Below are 14,452 nucleotides of genomic sequence, written 5' to 3' on the forward strand. Positions count from 1 at the left end.
CTCAATACAACAACATACCCCTGCATGAATCCCCAAAAGAGCTAGCGCTTCGTCGCGCGCGAGTCAGGACGAACATCATTTGGCGGATTGGCCTAGATTGCGAGATGCTTTTGGCCAATCGCTAAATAACCAACTGGATTTACCTGTCAGTGCGTAATGTGGGAGAGACGGGGACCTGAAACGTTTTAGTTCGGCGGTCGCGAGGGCTATTGCTGAGCGGAGAAGGGGACTAAAAATACAGAGTGCGTTGGTGCTGTGGATGGGGTCAAGCTTGCGAAGCCGGGGGGTCAGAAAACTTAGGGCGTTGAGCCTAAACGACAAAAACATCAAAGCAATTTAGGCTAAGTTCTGGTGATGCTTTGCCGAGTTTATTTTGACAAGCTCTTAACTTTTCTTGCTGCTTGGGGCAGAGTTATTCGGGAAGCTAGGCTCTGAATTGATAAGATGGACGGGGCTGACCAAAGACCTGAAGTCGATTGACAATACGGCACGTGCTCTCATTTCGAGATTCAGTACTTCAGGAATTGTTTTTGTTCTCTCAAATGAACTGTAGCAATGGCATATCTAAGCTTAGGCAACGAGTTCGGTTATAAAAGCTGCGAAATATAAAAGACAAAAGAAGGAGTTGTAGTCAATAGCTTTTAGAGGCTCAAGCAATATTTACTGCATTATCAGCTGGGATGTCTTGCATGCGGAAGTTCCCGTCAGATAAACGACTGAGATTGATTACGTTCCCGTCGGCAAGTTCCATCCATGACAGGAAGCCCAAAGTCAATTGCTCGGACTTCGTGAAACTAAGTAAACGAAAAAGCATGTTTCGCTTTGTAGTAGCTGCGGTTGTATTTCATCGGTGGCTATGAAAGACAACCCAGCATTTCGTTTTTATTACTTGGCCAAAGAGAGCGAAAAGAGAGGAGCTTTGAATGCATGCTTGGGGCGCACGGGCTCTAGTCATGGGATGTTAAGAGGTACATGCTTACGTGCGCTACTACAGTGGTTGAAGAAGTATCCCCCATCAGGTCACTTGGAATACCCTGTATACCGACGAACTGATCCTCTTCAACCTTGAATTATTGCATTAAAACTGTCCTTCATTTATTCTACAATTGAGAATATTCTCATTTGAAGTACTAATAGTTTTTGCAATCCATTTAGCCAGCAGCCGCACTGATATTACCACGTGTGAATAGAGTCTCACCGAGCTACCTGAGCTTAAATTGATGTCAACACCCAGATTTCTAAGGTGATGATCCTTTGATGAAGCGCTGTGCTCACTAAGGCAACTCCAATCACACAAACTCGGAAAAAGAACCACCATGTCAATCTATTCCAGCTGAATCAGACACCGTCCTCCTTTTGGCGCCAAAAGAAAGTACGCTCGCAGCTCCATATCCTCTTCCGACATGCCCTCAATGGAAGAAACCCTAGCATTTGGAAATGCGCGGAAGAATCTCGCCGTGGCCAAGCGAAGCTCCATACGCGCAAGATGCTTCCCGATACAGACTTCACAAACATTAGCGCTTACTGAAAAGAATTGTAGGGAAGACACGTACCTCTTGAGCCTCCGCCGAATGGCATGACGGCATCGTGCATTATCTTGCTACCCTTCTCCCAACGTGACGGGTCCCAGGTTTCTGGGTCCGGGAATACCTGCGGATCGCGATGCAAGGTCCAGGCTTGCGTTGAAACGACAGTATCACCTGGGATGAAGTGGCCTGCAAGGTGAGCGCCCCCAGTGGGCACGACTCGAGGAAGAGCTGCAGGGACTGCTGCGTAGAGACGAAGCGTTTCATCGATGACGTTGGTCAGATACGGAAGATCGCGCAAGTCATTGTGGCCAAAATCATCGGTTAGTTCCATAAGCTCTTTGACCAACTTCTGCCGCACATCGGCATGACGACAGACGGAGTATATAAGGTACGTCAACGTCGTCGCGGTAGTATCTGAGCCAGCGACGATGTACGCCTGCGCCTCAGCACGAATCTCGTCATCGGATAGACCATCTCCACCGGCTTCAAACAGCTTCCTGAACAACATAGGTTTGGCTGCCGCAGGATTGTTTGCGTAATCTCTCTTGTAGCGTGCAACTGCCTCGGCGGAGTAGTCCTTGATGCGTTGTGCGGCAGCAACGGTCTCTTTGAAGACGGGCAGGGGGAGCTTGGTCGCGAGGGATATAAGGGTAGGGAATGTCGATCGAATGGAGCCTTTGGCTGCTAGACCTTCCAGGTCTTTGATGTACTGGTTTTTCTAGTCATATGAGTTAGCAAAGACAACAGACACGTCAAGTTGCTACTCACTTTACCGTGTTCCAGTATGCCGAAAGACTCCCCGAAGCTGAGTTCAACGATGATATCCGTGGCCATAAAGAGCCAGAACTTTGCTACATCCGCTGCTCCACGCTCATCCATCTCACGCTTCATACTGGCAATTGCCATCTTGACATAAGCGTCAACTGTTGGTTCCACAGCCTTGAGCGATGATTCAGAAAGGGGAGAGGACAGTAGGCGTCGATGATGACGGTGGAACTCTACATCAAGGGTGTTGAAGAGGTTGTTTGTGTTGGGAATGAGATTCTTGTAGAATGGCGCTTTTCTGTAGCCGTCTTTGACGCGATGGATCTCATTGACTGCTGTCATGTCGGAAATGTCAACCTCGTGAGGGCCTATTCGCACCACTGGGCCTGTGACAAGTTAGCGGCAGGCTGTCTTGGGCAGATTGGAACGAACCATATCGCTGATGAAGCGTGTGGACGTATTGGGCTCGTGTGCCCTTTAGCCAGTGATACGTCGCTATCAGGTCCGAGCAGCAGGTTATCCATGGGCCTGTGCGAAAATGTTAGTGTAGGTAGGTTGACTGAAGAGAAGGATAGCATACCTGGTAAACGCGAAAGCGGATTGAAGAGAACAGTAGTTGCCTACAACTTGTTAGAGTAATAGAGGCAGGAGAAACATCTCACTCACGTTGTAGAGGAAGAATAGAACAAAGAGAAGTAGCAGCCAATGACCAGGTGCTTCTAAGCTCAGATAACCGCCTTGGAGCAGAGAGTCCATGCTTGAGAATTGAAGTTCTTGGTGTTTTGGTGTACTCACATGAAGTGTAACATCTTGAGCTTATATACAAGTAAACTCTCCGTCAAATTTGACCATATATCGGCCGCAAATACCCTCCGCTCCGACCTTTAGACAGGACTGGCTGGGATACTTGCTGTCGAGGATGGAAGGAGATTAACCACTTGAGAAAGAGGGGAGGCCATCATTGGCTCAAAGGCCCCGCTTTGCCGGACAACTGAAAGTCCGGGCTAATACCGAAGCGCGATATGTCGGAGGTCTGAGAAGGAGAATGCCGTTATGGGGTAACTTATATCAAATCTGAGATGGCAGTATTGACCAACGAATTCTAAGGTAAATGCCCATATGCGGCTTAGGTGACATTGCAAGATGGATTGGCGGCATTTGTGCCCAACAAAATATCCGACCGTCATTGTCCATGAGTTCATTTCAACGACTAGATACAAAATCTCTGCGTATCCAATTCCGTTGATAACCTAAACTACAACCCCTCCCTGCACAGAATGCTCCTCAAAACCTCCCCCAACTTCTGCTCACAGTTCGCAGGCTTGCCAACAGATCTCCACGCGACAAATCGATCTGGCCGGACGAGAACACATCCACTATCGCTAACACCCCTCTTCTCATACCAACGCCTATAAACATCAATATACTCCTGACCCGGCCCAATGCCAAAGACATTGATTGGGATGCCCGTCGCAGTCGTGATGGCCTCAGCTGCGCTTCTCCAAGCACTACCATCCACGCCAACCAATAAACAAAAGGACCCTTTTCCAGCCAAATTCAGCGTCGACATCATGCCCAGTCGGTTTGGTTTGTCAATCCATGCGTGAGGCAATCTACTACCAGGATAGGCACTGATCTGGACCTCCACGACTGGATCACCTTGCAGTTCTGGTCTTGGGCTAGGCTCATCATCAAGGTACACGGCCTTGGATACATAGAAATGATTATGGGCCAAGCCAAGGCTCTCAAACTCTTGTTTCTTCTCTTCCAGCGCGGCATAGAGATCGGCACGGCGCGCTGAACCCTCCGGCGTCGCATGCGATAGTTGATCCACTTGCTTCGTGCCCTCGGCAGACGGGGCCATCATTCCAAATACACGGAACAGCTCTGCATTCTTTCGCATATGGTTGTTGCTCTCTCGAACAAGGTCGGCACCGACTGGCTGTCTCTCTTGACTATAGGACGCTAACAGGCCTGGTCCGGCCCAACCCTTCGACACGTAAGCCACTTTCCAAGCCAGGTTATACGCGTCTTGGATGCAAGTGTTGCTACCGAGGCCGAAAGTTGGAGGATGTCTGTGTGCTGCATCACCTAGCAGAAACAAATTTTGATCGTCCTTGGAGTATTTTTCCGCAACAGACTCACGCACAGTCCAAGCGTCGAGCGTCAAAATCTCAACATCAAGCGAATCATCTCCCACGAGCTGTCTGATCAAGTCCACCAGCTCGGGACTCTGAGCGCTCACACCCTCGAAGGGATTATCTCCTTGTGGACCAAACGCCACAAGCACCCACTCGTTCCAAGGCCGAACAGCTCGAAGATGGGCAACGATGCCAGGGAAAAGGGTACGTTCGGGCTGTATGATCCAGTGTATCCCACCGAGACGCGATTTCGTCAAGTGCCTTGCAAGGTCTGCACGAAACAAGACGTTGCAAGCCTTTGGGCCTGGGCTTTGAGTGAGGAACTTGAAGTCGAATTGACGCGCTATCTGACTGCGCGCCCCATCAGCTCCGAAGAGATACTTTGTGCGAACCTTGAACTCTTGCTTGATGATATGATCGTAGACAGTACAGACATAAGCGGGTTTGGCTGTCTGACTTGGGATGATCTCAACGTTGAGAATCTCAGTTGAAAACCGAATGTTGAAGCCATTATGAGATGCAAAGCGCAAAAGAAGAGGCTCCAAGTGGCGCTGTGACAAGTCGACGTATTCGCAAGGCGTTGTCTCTTTTCGTCTTCCCTATCACGAATCCTGTCAGCAAGGTACAGTCAATCGATTGCTTGACTTACTGAAGACGTAGGATTCTCTCCCATGAAGCGAGTCGTCCGTATTCTTCTCCAACGAAGCTCTGTGCAAAGCGTGGTGAAAGGATGAAAGGCTCGCGAATGGCCAGCCGAAGCAACTCGTCCTCCATATTGATATCCCGAAGACACTCCATTCGCGTCAGCAACATTCTAGGCTCATACGCATACCAGATCTTACCTAGCGCAAAAGGGTTGAACCCATGAGCTCGAGGCGTGTAAGCTGTATGCGGGTCCTTGGAAATGACGAGGCCTCTCATTCCTAAAACCCTTCATCAGCTTCCTTTGACGTCTATAGTGAGAAACCGTAAGACGTACCATTCTGACCCAAAAAAGATGCGAGGGCGGCGCCAGCAGGGCCTGCGCCCACGATCAGAATATCAGTATCAACAATAGCAGACATGGCAAATGGATGCGATCTCTTGACTGATGATCAACTACAAACTGTGAGCTGTATCTTCCTTTTTTATAACAGGTTTCGGCCGTTGGAAGAATACCGAGATTGAAACTTGATCTCATAGATTCATCTCGGGTTCGGACTTCGGACAAGTCTTGTACTTCCGGCCCACAGTGACTTGATTTACCCGGTTTCAGCCTCGGGAGGGGCCGTATAGTGGGAGATTGCCCAGAACGTCCTATTTAGGTTGACGGTTGCATTGCAGCTAAAGACGGTGTATCACATGGACGTGGAGCGCAGCTTAATGAAGGTAGGGCTAAATGAAAAGAATGACTAAACAGGCAGTAGCTCGAGTTGGCACTTCGTTGATTCCAAATGATAAGCCTTCGGCCCCTCCACGGATGGCTTGACCGTAAAGCTGTCCCAGTAAGCACACCAAAATGACTCGAGTTCGTTTTCTTCATAAGTCTTCCTGCTTCGAGGATCTCTGGTCCGCCAGCGATGCCTGATCTATAAGAGAGGACCCTTAAGCCTAAAGAATGAGGACATAGCTGCACAAACGTAAGCCTAAGACCCGACCTGGTTGTAAATGCCAATGCCAATACAGATCTTAGCGACGTATTCTAACCAATAATAGTGTATGCCACGTCATTGAGGAATCAAGAACTCATGTGGCTAATGTAGAAGACTCATGTGACATGGAATCGGGATGTAACCACACCTCTGGGCAGCTCCAAAGCTTTTTCGTAAAATGATTAATAATATGATTCACTTCTATTATCATGTTTACCGTTATTGAATTGACCTGCCCAAACATCCTGGACGTCACCCCGCGTCAACCAATCATGAAGAATCATCCTACACCAACATTCATACCAAGACCATCGTTGCTGCAATCCCCATTGCAGCCCAGAGGCTTAAAGCGCGTCTAGTGCCTGCACCACTACTCGAAGTCGTTGTCGATGAAGCTTCCCCAGTGACAGTAACCACACCATCGTCATTCGTGCGGGTAGTTTCGGCCGCCGATGTCGTTGCTTCTTCGACCTTTTCGGTTCCAGAGTCGCTCGTGGCCGTAGCCTCGATGGAAGCAGCAGTCTTGGCAGACAAAAGATACGACTGACCAGCAGTGACAGTGACAGGCGCCCAGCCAAAGTATCCATACCCAAAATAGAAGAACGCGTCAAACGTCGTACCGCCGTGTTTGATGTACGTCCCTGTGACCCCCCGACCGTCGCCGAAGGTGAACGAAGCATGATTGGTCGTAGTACAGACAATAGGCATCGTATAATCCATCTGGCATTCTATCGAGTACGAGTAACCTGTCTTTTCATCTTCGTTGACGTAGCCGTCTCTCCAGATACCAGTAGTGGCAGCTCCAGGCGCAGGTGTCTTATCGGCCCATGGACCGACGATGACGGTGTCCTTGGTCATATAACATTCATTCTCATCCCAGGTCCTTTTATGCTTGGGCTTTTCGCAGTCCAGTACGAATGTCGTGGCTGTTGGGTTTGCGCTGATGACTTCGGCGACGAGATTTGCAGCGCCGGTGTATTCCAGCATGAGCACGGAGGTGGTGATGGCTGAAGACATGGTGAAATGTGCTGTAGATAATCAATTTAGAGATGGACTAGAGTTGGATTCAAAGGTTAGAGGGCGATCATGGCATGTAAGGGTCTTTAAACAGTGGAACAGCTCGCTTGTACGGGAGTATCGGCCACTGTTTAATTAGCCAAGGTCTTGGCTGCAGTGCCAGACTCCACTTCCTTTTTGCTGGTGACATTCATATTTGGTGCTGACGGCCTGACGCACGAGAGCCTCTGGACGTTGTTATTGACATCATTGTGAATTACGGCTAAAGCGATTGCTTCCAATGGCCCTTATAGAATGGACTGAGACAACCTGAACTCTGTAAATATGTATCGACCAGCAAAGAGAGAAATACATCTCGTAAGATTAATGCTGTTGGTCTGCTCATATCCACTCAAAGTCGGCCCGCCAATAAGTCGCTTGCAGTTGTTGGTTGGCAACACTATTTGAGAGCGGAGTCTCTCGGGCATTTCCATTTGTGGCCGCAGTACGGAGTAGTCGGGAGCAAGACCGCAATGTGATGAGGTCGGGGAGCTTCCATAAAGTACACTCATTATATCGCCATCAGACACACAGCCCTTGAGCTCCCAGCTGAGTCTAGAGGCCTTGCTAGAGTAGAGAATGGTGTCAGTACAATGTACCTTATACCCTAGAAGGTAGTTGGGAGTCTGGATCGAGCGGAGCTGTCCGAACACCCCTTCGTCCCATGACGACGTACCTTGACAAAGGCTTGAACTGGTTCTCACCATCCCCATAGAGCTAAGAATACACCGCATCATTTACCTTAATAAACTCATCCACTTCGCAATCACCTTCCTCACAACAGATCATATGCACCTTCGGTCTCTCTTCCAAGGGGCGTGAGCGCCAGTCAAGCTTATCACGTATCTCGCGAACGAGGTCGTCATAATCGTGGTCTATATTTCGAAATGCCAAGTTGATTAGCTCGACGCAGCGCAATGTGGATGGCAAACAGGACAGGACGTCGACCAAGTCGTCAAGCTCTACCAGGAAGTTTGAGATGCCGAAGTGTTTAAGTCGCGGCCAGTGATCGATTGGAAATACTGCCCGCAGGGGAAATAGAGGCCTTTCGAGGTCTTCTGTAAGGATTTGTTGACATTCTGCGTCTTTAATCTGTGTAGATGCGCGTATAGATAAATATTCCATTCCTTTAGCGCGGGCTAAAGCATCTCTGAGCAGTCGTCTCTCATACGTTATCCAATCTTCATGCTCGATCAAACTTGTGAATAGATCGAGTTCGAGGTATCGGAACCCAGGGCGGCTCATTAGAGTGTAGAAGTGGTCGTATTCCGTGCAGGATTGATCAAAGATGCGACAATTCAACCCAGAGCTCATCTCATGGCCTCCAATCTTGAGCTCTTTGACCTGATTCTCACACTCGACCAAGGCTCGGCTGACGAGCTGGTAGCCTCGCCACTTCTCCTTGTATTTCTCATTGGTATAGTGGAAACCGTAAAACCACTGATACGGGGTATCGCCCTCCTCAGATTGCCATGGAAGCTCGTCAAACCATTCTCCACGATCATGCCATTCTGGGCGATTATCCATTGGAACGGTAGGCCATTGCTTTGGGAATGTGTAGTCGAATCCGGGAGGAAATGCCCTGATCATAGGAGTTCCGTATAGTGGTTGTCCAAGCCTCCCGTGAGTCGCCGGTGTGATGGTGATCCTTGTTAAGCTCGTGAAACGCTGCAGACCATACTTGAAGGCTTCAATGTCGGCATTGCTTGCCAGAACCTCCTTTTGGTCTTCCAACAACGACTTATAATAGCCCCAGCACTCTGAGAGTCCCGTATGATTATCAGCAACGGGCTTGTTGTAGGCGTAGTACGATTCAAGATCTGATTTACTGGAATATTTCTGAAACCAGCTCGGACACCCATTCTCAGTTACAGCCTTATCTAGCTCCGAACTGTTCCAGCCCGAGTCTATCCTGGATTCCCAGAGCTCCGGCCCAGTAGATAAACGAGCGTCATCCCAGATGATCTCATAAACTTGGTGGCGATAGGTGTCGTGGTTTGCGATCGCTTTGAAGACTTGGATATTGAGGGAATTTGCGGATATGAATACACGGTCGAAATGGAGTGGTACGGCCCTTGCCATTTCTGAGCATGTTTCACGCAGGGCCTTGATGTCGCTGCCCTTAAGATACCGAGAAATGGCATTAGTTAATTCTTGGGGAAGCCGTGGCAGAATGCACGGGATGTCTGGTGTTGACGGAGCCATTTTGGTTGGTTTGAGGGAAAATCTGAGATCAACGGATTGGGGACTGGCGCTGCTTATGAACGATCCACAATCAGACGGTGAGTGGTTTGTTGGTCGTGTAATCTCCAAGAATGGAGATCACCGAAGGCAACCAACAAGACCGTGCACATAACGGAGCCACTCTTTGGAAACAAGGTCGGAAACCGTTTCTGTTATGGCCGGGACCGAACTAACACTTTTCAGCGTGCATTATCTCACTAGCCTGTTATCTACAGGCGAGTCCGCAATGACACGAATGATGTAGAAATCGCTCCGCCTTGTTGAGATCAACAAGCTACCACTGGAGAATGCGCAACACGGCTTCAAGGATGAAGTTTAGTTAACATCATAAACCTTACCGCTGGATCACTAGAGATTAAGTGCTTGTCACGCTCTAAGTGTGATAAAAATGTGAAATCTTAGCGGTAGCTACACAGTCTCTTATTTATGCTTTAGGCATCATGTACCAAACTCAGAACGAAAAGTATCACCATGTTAACACTATCAAACTTTACAAAATGTGCTCAATAAGAAAGCTTCTTTATGATTATTCTCTTGACCTATTAAACGAAGCAGTAAAAAATTGAGTCTGCGTTTAAAAAGTTTGTTCATTTCACGAAACACATATTTAACGAACACGACTAGCTCTTTCTTCTTCTCAAGGCATGTTCTCTGAGTTCAAGGGCTATCCATCACAACAACCAAACTTTCATTCACTTACCGCAGACAAGAAATTCCAGCCATGAGTGACGACGTTATCACTGACGATTTCGACGTCGAGGTATTTCTCGACCTCTTGCACTGGTCGTGGGAGGATGCATATAATGGTATGTTTCGTGCCCGGTTATCTCAATTTCGCTCACATTTTCTTAGGTACGCGTGAGATTGAGCGCCCTGTGTCTCCCTTTTCGCAGCCGGTGAGTACCATCTCGGAGCCAGATGCTCCCCAAACAGAGCCTCAGATATCTCAACCTGATAGGGAAAGTTATGGGGAACAAAGTCTAAGCGTCGACTCTCAAGTCTGTTCCTCACACAAGGATCTTGGGCCGCTCGATATGGATGAGAGCTTTGCGACAAGACGTTCCGCCACTCCACCTGCATCCCCAAGTTCATGCTCACTTTCCAGCGGGCAATCATCACCTAGCACAGTCACTCATGATGATTCGCCGAGACCTCTGTCCTCGAACCTCAAGAGGTCGGCCGGCAGCGAAACCGATGCCCCAGTCCCCAAGAGGCTTCGCCGCCAGATTCGGAATGGTCTGATGTCTGTGACCGACGCACAGCTAAATTCCACAGCTGAGTCACCAAAGAACCGAAAAATCAGTTGTGACCAGGGTCTGGCACCATTCCGCCATGATCACGACTCGCATAACAGCTCTATTGCAGATCGCCTTGGTGAAGAGTCTGACGGCTCCTGTTCCGAGGACAGTAGCGAGAGACGTGAAAATCCTCCTGCAACGGAACCGAATGTTCCCTGGAAGAAATATCGCTGAATACGTGACTGTTTGCCAGAGAGACGGCTACCAAGTAGTCTCTTACTTTCCCGCGCAATCTCTACGAATAGAGTTCGGGGAACTGAACGAATAAAACCACGGACATGAGAACATTTACTCAAAGGCCATGTCGGGCGTCGTTTGGGGCGTGTTCACCTGTAACCTCTTGACAAGCATGTTCGCTCCAGCATGCCATGTGAACGCAAGTCCAACATATGAAGCATGACAGTGGACAAGAGCTTACAATGCGCTGCACCTCCCAAGTCTTTTGTTCGCGGTACACTGCTGATGAACATGGGGCTCTTGTGAAAGACCAGTTTGCCACTGGCACGAACAACTTCTTTTTCTGGTCTGAGCTTTGATCCAGCCACATACATCTTCCTGGCATTTTCAGCTCTTTCACAACATCATAAAAGGCTGTGTCTATCCTCCCGTTGAAGACATACTCTTAGGAAGCAGCACACTCATACAGTAGTCGCAACTGTCCTCAGAACTTCGCAAACTCTTACAAAGGCAGACAAAGAGGAAGCATTTCAGAGTCTCCAAATACCGCCTACTCAACCAGCAATGAACCAGTCTGACTCTACCAGGTCCAGACCTCGCATCAACAGAATGGATTATCTAAACAACCGCGTTACCGCCATTCGGAAGCGTTTGGCCCATGCTCAGGAACGAGTGGTTCTTGCTCAGGAAACTGTTGTTGTTCTTACTCAAGAGTTGGACGATATCATCCTGTCACGAGATTGGCTAGCAACTCACTCTCAGACTGGGGAAGATGTACAGCAGTACACCCAACTAGCAGAACAACCTGACCCTCTCCCAAGCAAGGCGTATCTCCTAGCAGATCCGGATGAAGACGACGCTATGAGCACCGAACTAGACTTTCGATTTGATCCAGTCGCAGGACTGCCCGTAGGCGACAAGGCTTTTTCGAAGAATTTTCTGCGCACCATGTTCTTCTCTGGTCAGAAATACCCCCTCCGACATTTCACTCTGCGCCACCCAAAAGCCGGCGCCTGTCCGATCAAACAGCGCTGTGAGCACTGGCAACTAGTAGAGGAAAATATTTCGCGAAGTAAATGGAAGTGGGACGTCGATATCCAGGTTACAGCTATCCGCGCTGACTTTGTGGCTAACGGAGATAGTGGCTACAGTGGCGTCATGTTTGATCAGGACGAAGTTGAGTCGGAGAAGATGCGCAATTTGCCTTGTCGGATTTTTGGTTATCTGCAGCCGGACTTTGGTGCCGTTGAGCAGAGAGGATATAAGGTTCTTGACTGGCATTTGCATGAGCCTGGTAGCGCGGGCTTCATGGGGGACAGGATTCATCGTCTTAAATTGATGGATCAGTTTGGGCGCCGATTCTTTGAGAACCCTTAGCAGGCATATCCATGAGAAGTACCGTGCTAACCAGAGACAGGAGGGTATGAATAGTTGATTGTATTGGTAGCCTAGCACATCGTTTTGAACAATTACACAGTCTTTACCGTAAACAAAATATTTCCTGGTAATGACTGACATGTCGTATACCCACTCTATTCCCGGAAGCCCGGATACCCGTGACCCCACTTTCGTATGACCCCCATTTGACAAGCATCAGCACATAATTCTCTTCCACGTAAATCCCCCATTCACCATGGAGCGACTAGTCTCAACACGTGTAAACACACGATCTTCGCTAGCTTGTCTCGAGTGTCGGACAAAGCATGTGAAATGCGATGCTAAACAGCCACGATGCGGTCGGTGCTTGGCGTATGACAAGGCGTGTCAGTATACGGCTTCGAGACGTGGTGGTCTTGATCGAGCTGCTTTGACTGAGAGACGGAGACGGCTGGCTAATAAGGCTGATGGGCAGTCGGATAAGTCTATGGCGGAGATTTCTTTGCCGATTTCTGCTGAAGGAGTTACTTTGGGCGATGAAGCTGTGACTGGGGCGGATTGCATGGAGGTTTTTGATGCGAGCTTACCTGTTCTAACGCCTGTACCAGAGAACTGCGAAACACCAAACTTCAGCCACGGTAGTCTCATCGATGATGCCCTGGTAAAGTCGTACTATACCAACTTTCACCACTTACATCCTTTCGCTCCCCCATACAAACACTTAGTTCAACTTTCCCAGACGTCAACTTTCAACTTCAATCCCCTCATAGCCTCCATGCGGCTAATCGGCCATATCTACGACACCCACCAATGGTCAGAATCACTAAGCAGAGCCGTCGAAGCTCAAATATCCCAGCTCAAACCATCAGATGCCGTTCAAGTCCAGGCTCGTTTACTATACTCAATCGCTTTGTTCTGGTACACCTTCAAAGCTGAAGCAAAAGAGCAGATGGATGCTGCAATCGATGTGGCCATGAAGTTAGAGATGCATAAGAAGGAGTTCGCTGCTACATGGGGCTTTGGAGATCCGATCATGGTGGAGTGCTGGAGACGGACGTGGTGGATGCTCTTTATCGTGGATGCCTCATACGCTGGGACACTGGGGACGATGAACTTCAAGACTTTACACGTCGAACCTACCGCAGAACTTCCTTGTGAAGACGCATATTATGAATCAGGTGTAAGTACCTCACCAAATTTTGGACGAAGAAACTCACACGTGATGGATAGATGATTCCTATACCGAAGACTTTACAGGACTTTGATTCTCGTGAATTCGATAGCGAAGACGTGGTATTCTCGTCCTTTGCCTATCTCATCGGTGCAACACGCTGTGCAGCACAAGTAATTTGCATGTCACCAAAACGCGCTACGAGGGAACACTCGGAGGCCATCATACAATCAGCTGATTCTGCATTCGACGCCTGGCTGCTACTACTCCCAAAGGACAAAAAGCCTGTACTGAAGGCAGATGGAACCATTGACGAGTTGATGTTTCAAGCTCACCTACTTATCCATGTGTATGTCCTTGATCGCAGAACAAGAGTTGAGCTAACTGTTTAGTGCGACTATTGGCGTACACAGACCATTATCGGATCTGAGATTCAATCCTGTTGAAAAGGTATCCAGTTGCGCTCGAGAACCACCAGCAGATACACCCAAGCCAGATCTCATCAACGTACACACAACGCGAATTCTCAAATCAGTCAATGCGCAGATTCAACTCTTAGCACTACCCGTCCGCCCATTCCATCACACCCCTTTCACAACATGCATGGTCAGCGAAGGAACGCTCGCCCTCCTCTCAGCATGTACATACATGCTCAAAGACCAAGCATTGGCAGTAGCGCGAGATCAGATACGCTTGACTATAGGATGTCTCAAGGCTGTAGGTAAAGTTTGGCCGAGAACGGCGAGGAATGTGAAAGAGATACAGACTATCGCTCGTCATGTTCTGGGGCTGGGGGGAAGTAGTGGGGACGTGGGGAGTACGCCGGGATCAACGCAGGTTCCGAGTTTGACGCAGAGTGAGGGAGAGGGGAGTATGGAGTCTCTTCCGACTATGGACCAGGATGATAATGTTTTTGCGTCTCTGGGGTCTTTTGAGGATATTTGTGGGTGGATTAATATGGGTGTTGAGCTGGATTCTAGCTGGATGGAGGGAAGTACAAGTTGAGCACTCACAATCTATTTAATCTCCACTCGTGGATGTCTCTTCTGTGTTACATTCTAGA

At 48.8% G+C, this 14,452-nt stretch overlaps 6 protein-coding genes across 6 annotated transcripts; 3 read left to right on the plus strand and 3 right to left on the minus strand.

Annotated features, from left to right (window-relative positions):
• Positions 1 to 1,324: 1,324 nt before the first annotated feature.
• FTJAE_11440 (phenol 2-monooxygenase) lies at positions 1,325 to 5,499 on the minus strand (the record flags this gene model as incomplete). The annotated part of the gene is made up of 9 exons (XM_037344383.1): positions 1,325 to 1,503; positions 1,554 to 2,247; positions 2,298 to 2,680; positions 2,727 to 2,822; positions 2,875 to 2,914; positions 2,961 to 3,109; positions 3,606 to 5,029; positions 5,085 to 5,358; positions 5,415 to 5,499. The coding sequence occupies 9 exons, from the start codon at positions 5,497 to 5,499 to the stop codon at positions 1,325 to 1,327; spliced, it is 3,324 nt and encodes a 1,107-aa protein (XP_037201510.1).
• Positions 5,500 to 6,363: 864 nt separating this feature from the next.
• Positions 6,364 to 7,083, minus strand: FTJAE_11441 (uncharacterized protein; the record flags this gene model as incomplete). The annotated part of the gene is made up of 1 exon (XM_037344384.1): positions 6,364 to 7,083. The coding sequence occupies one exon, from the start codon at positions 7,081 to 7,083 to the stop codon at positions 6,364 to 6,366; it is 720 nt and encodes a 239-aa protein (XP_037201511.1).
• A 756-nt stretch (positions 7,084 to 7,839) lies between these two features.
• Positions 7,840 to 9,327, minus strand: FTJAE_11442 (uncharacterized protein; the record flags this gene model as incomplete). The annotated part of the gene is made up of 1 exon (XM_037344385.1): positions 7,840 to 9,327. The coding sequence occupies one exon, from the start codon at positions 9,325 to 9,327 to the stop codon at positions 7,840 to 7,842; it is 1,488 nt and encodes a 495-aa protein (XP_037201512.1).
• A 760-nt stretch (positions 9,328 to 10,087) lies between these two features.
• On the plus strand, positions 10,088 to 10,838 carry FTJAE_11443 (uncharacterized protein; the record flags this gene model as incomplete). Its single annotated transcript, XM_037344386.1, has 2 exons — positions 10,088 to 10,172; positions 10,219 to 10,838. 2 exons carry the CDS (start codon positions 10,088 to 10,090, stop codon positions 10,836 to 10,838), a joined length of 705 nt encoding a protein of 234 aa, XP_037201513.1.
• Positions 10,839 to 11,450: 612 nt separating this feature from the next.
• FTJAE_11444 (uncharacterized protein) lies at positions 11,451 to 12,218 on the plus strand (the record flags this gene model as incomplete). The annotated part of the gene is made up of 1 exon (XM_037344387.1): positions 11,451 to 12,218. The coding sequence occupies one exon, from the start codon at positions 11,451 to 11,453 to the stop codon at positions 12,216 to 12,218; it is 768 nt and encodes a 255-aa protein (XP_037201514.1).
• A 256-nt stretch (positions 12,219 to 12,474) lies between these two features.
• Positions 12,475 to 14,249, plus strand: FTJAE_11445 (C6 transcription factor; the record flags this gene model as incomplete). Its single annotated transcript, XM_037344388.1, has 4 exons — positions 12,475 to 13,398; positions 13,449 to 13,738; positions 13,803 to 14,110; positions 14,227 to 14,249. The coding sequence occupies 4 exons, from the start codon at positions 12,475 to 12,477 to the stop codon at positions 14,247 to 14,249; spliced, it is 1,545 nt and encodes a 514-aa protein (XP_037201515.1).
• Positions 14,250 to 14,452: the final 203 nt, after the last annotated feature.

This window comes from Fusarium tjaetaba, assembly GCF_013396195.1.
Source record: "Fusarium tjaetaba strain NRRL 66243 chromosome Unknown NRRL66243_c0000281, whole genome shotgun sequence".
Taxonomy (NCBI): Eukaryota; Fungi; Ascomycota; class Sordariomycetes; order Hypocreales; family Nectriaceae; genus Fusarium; species Fusarium tjaetaba.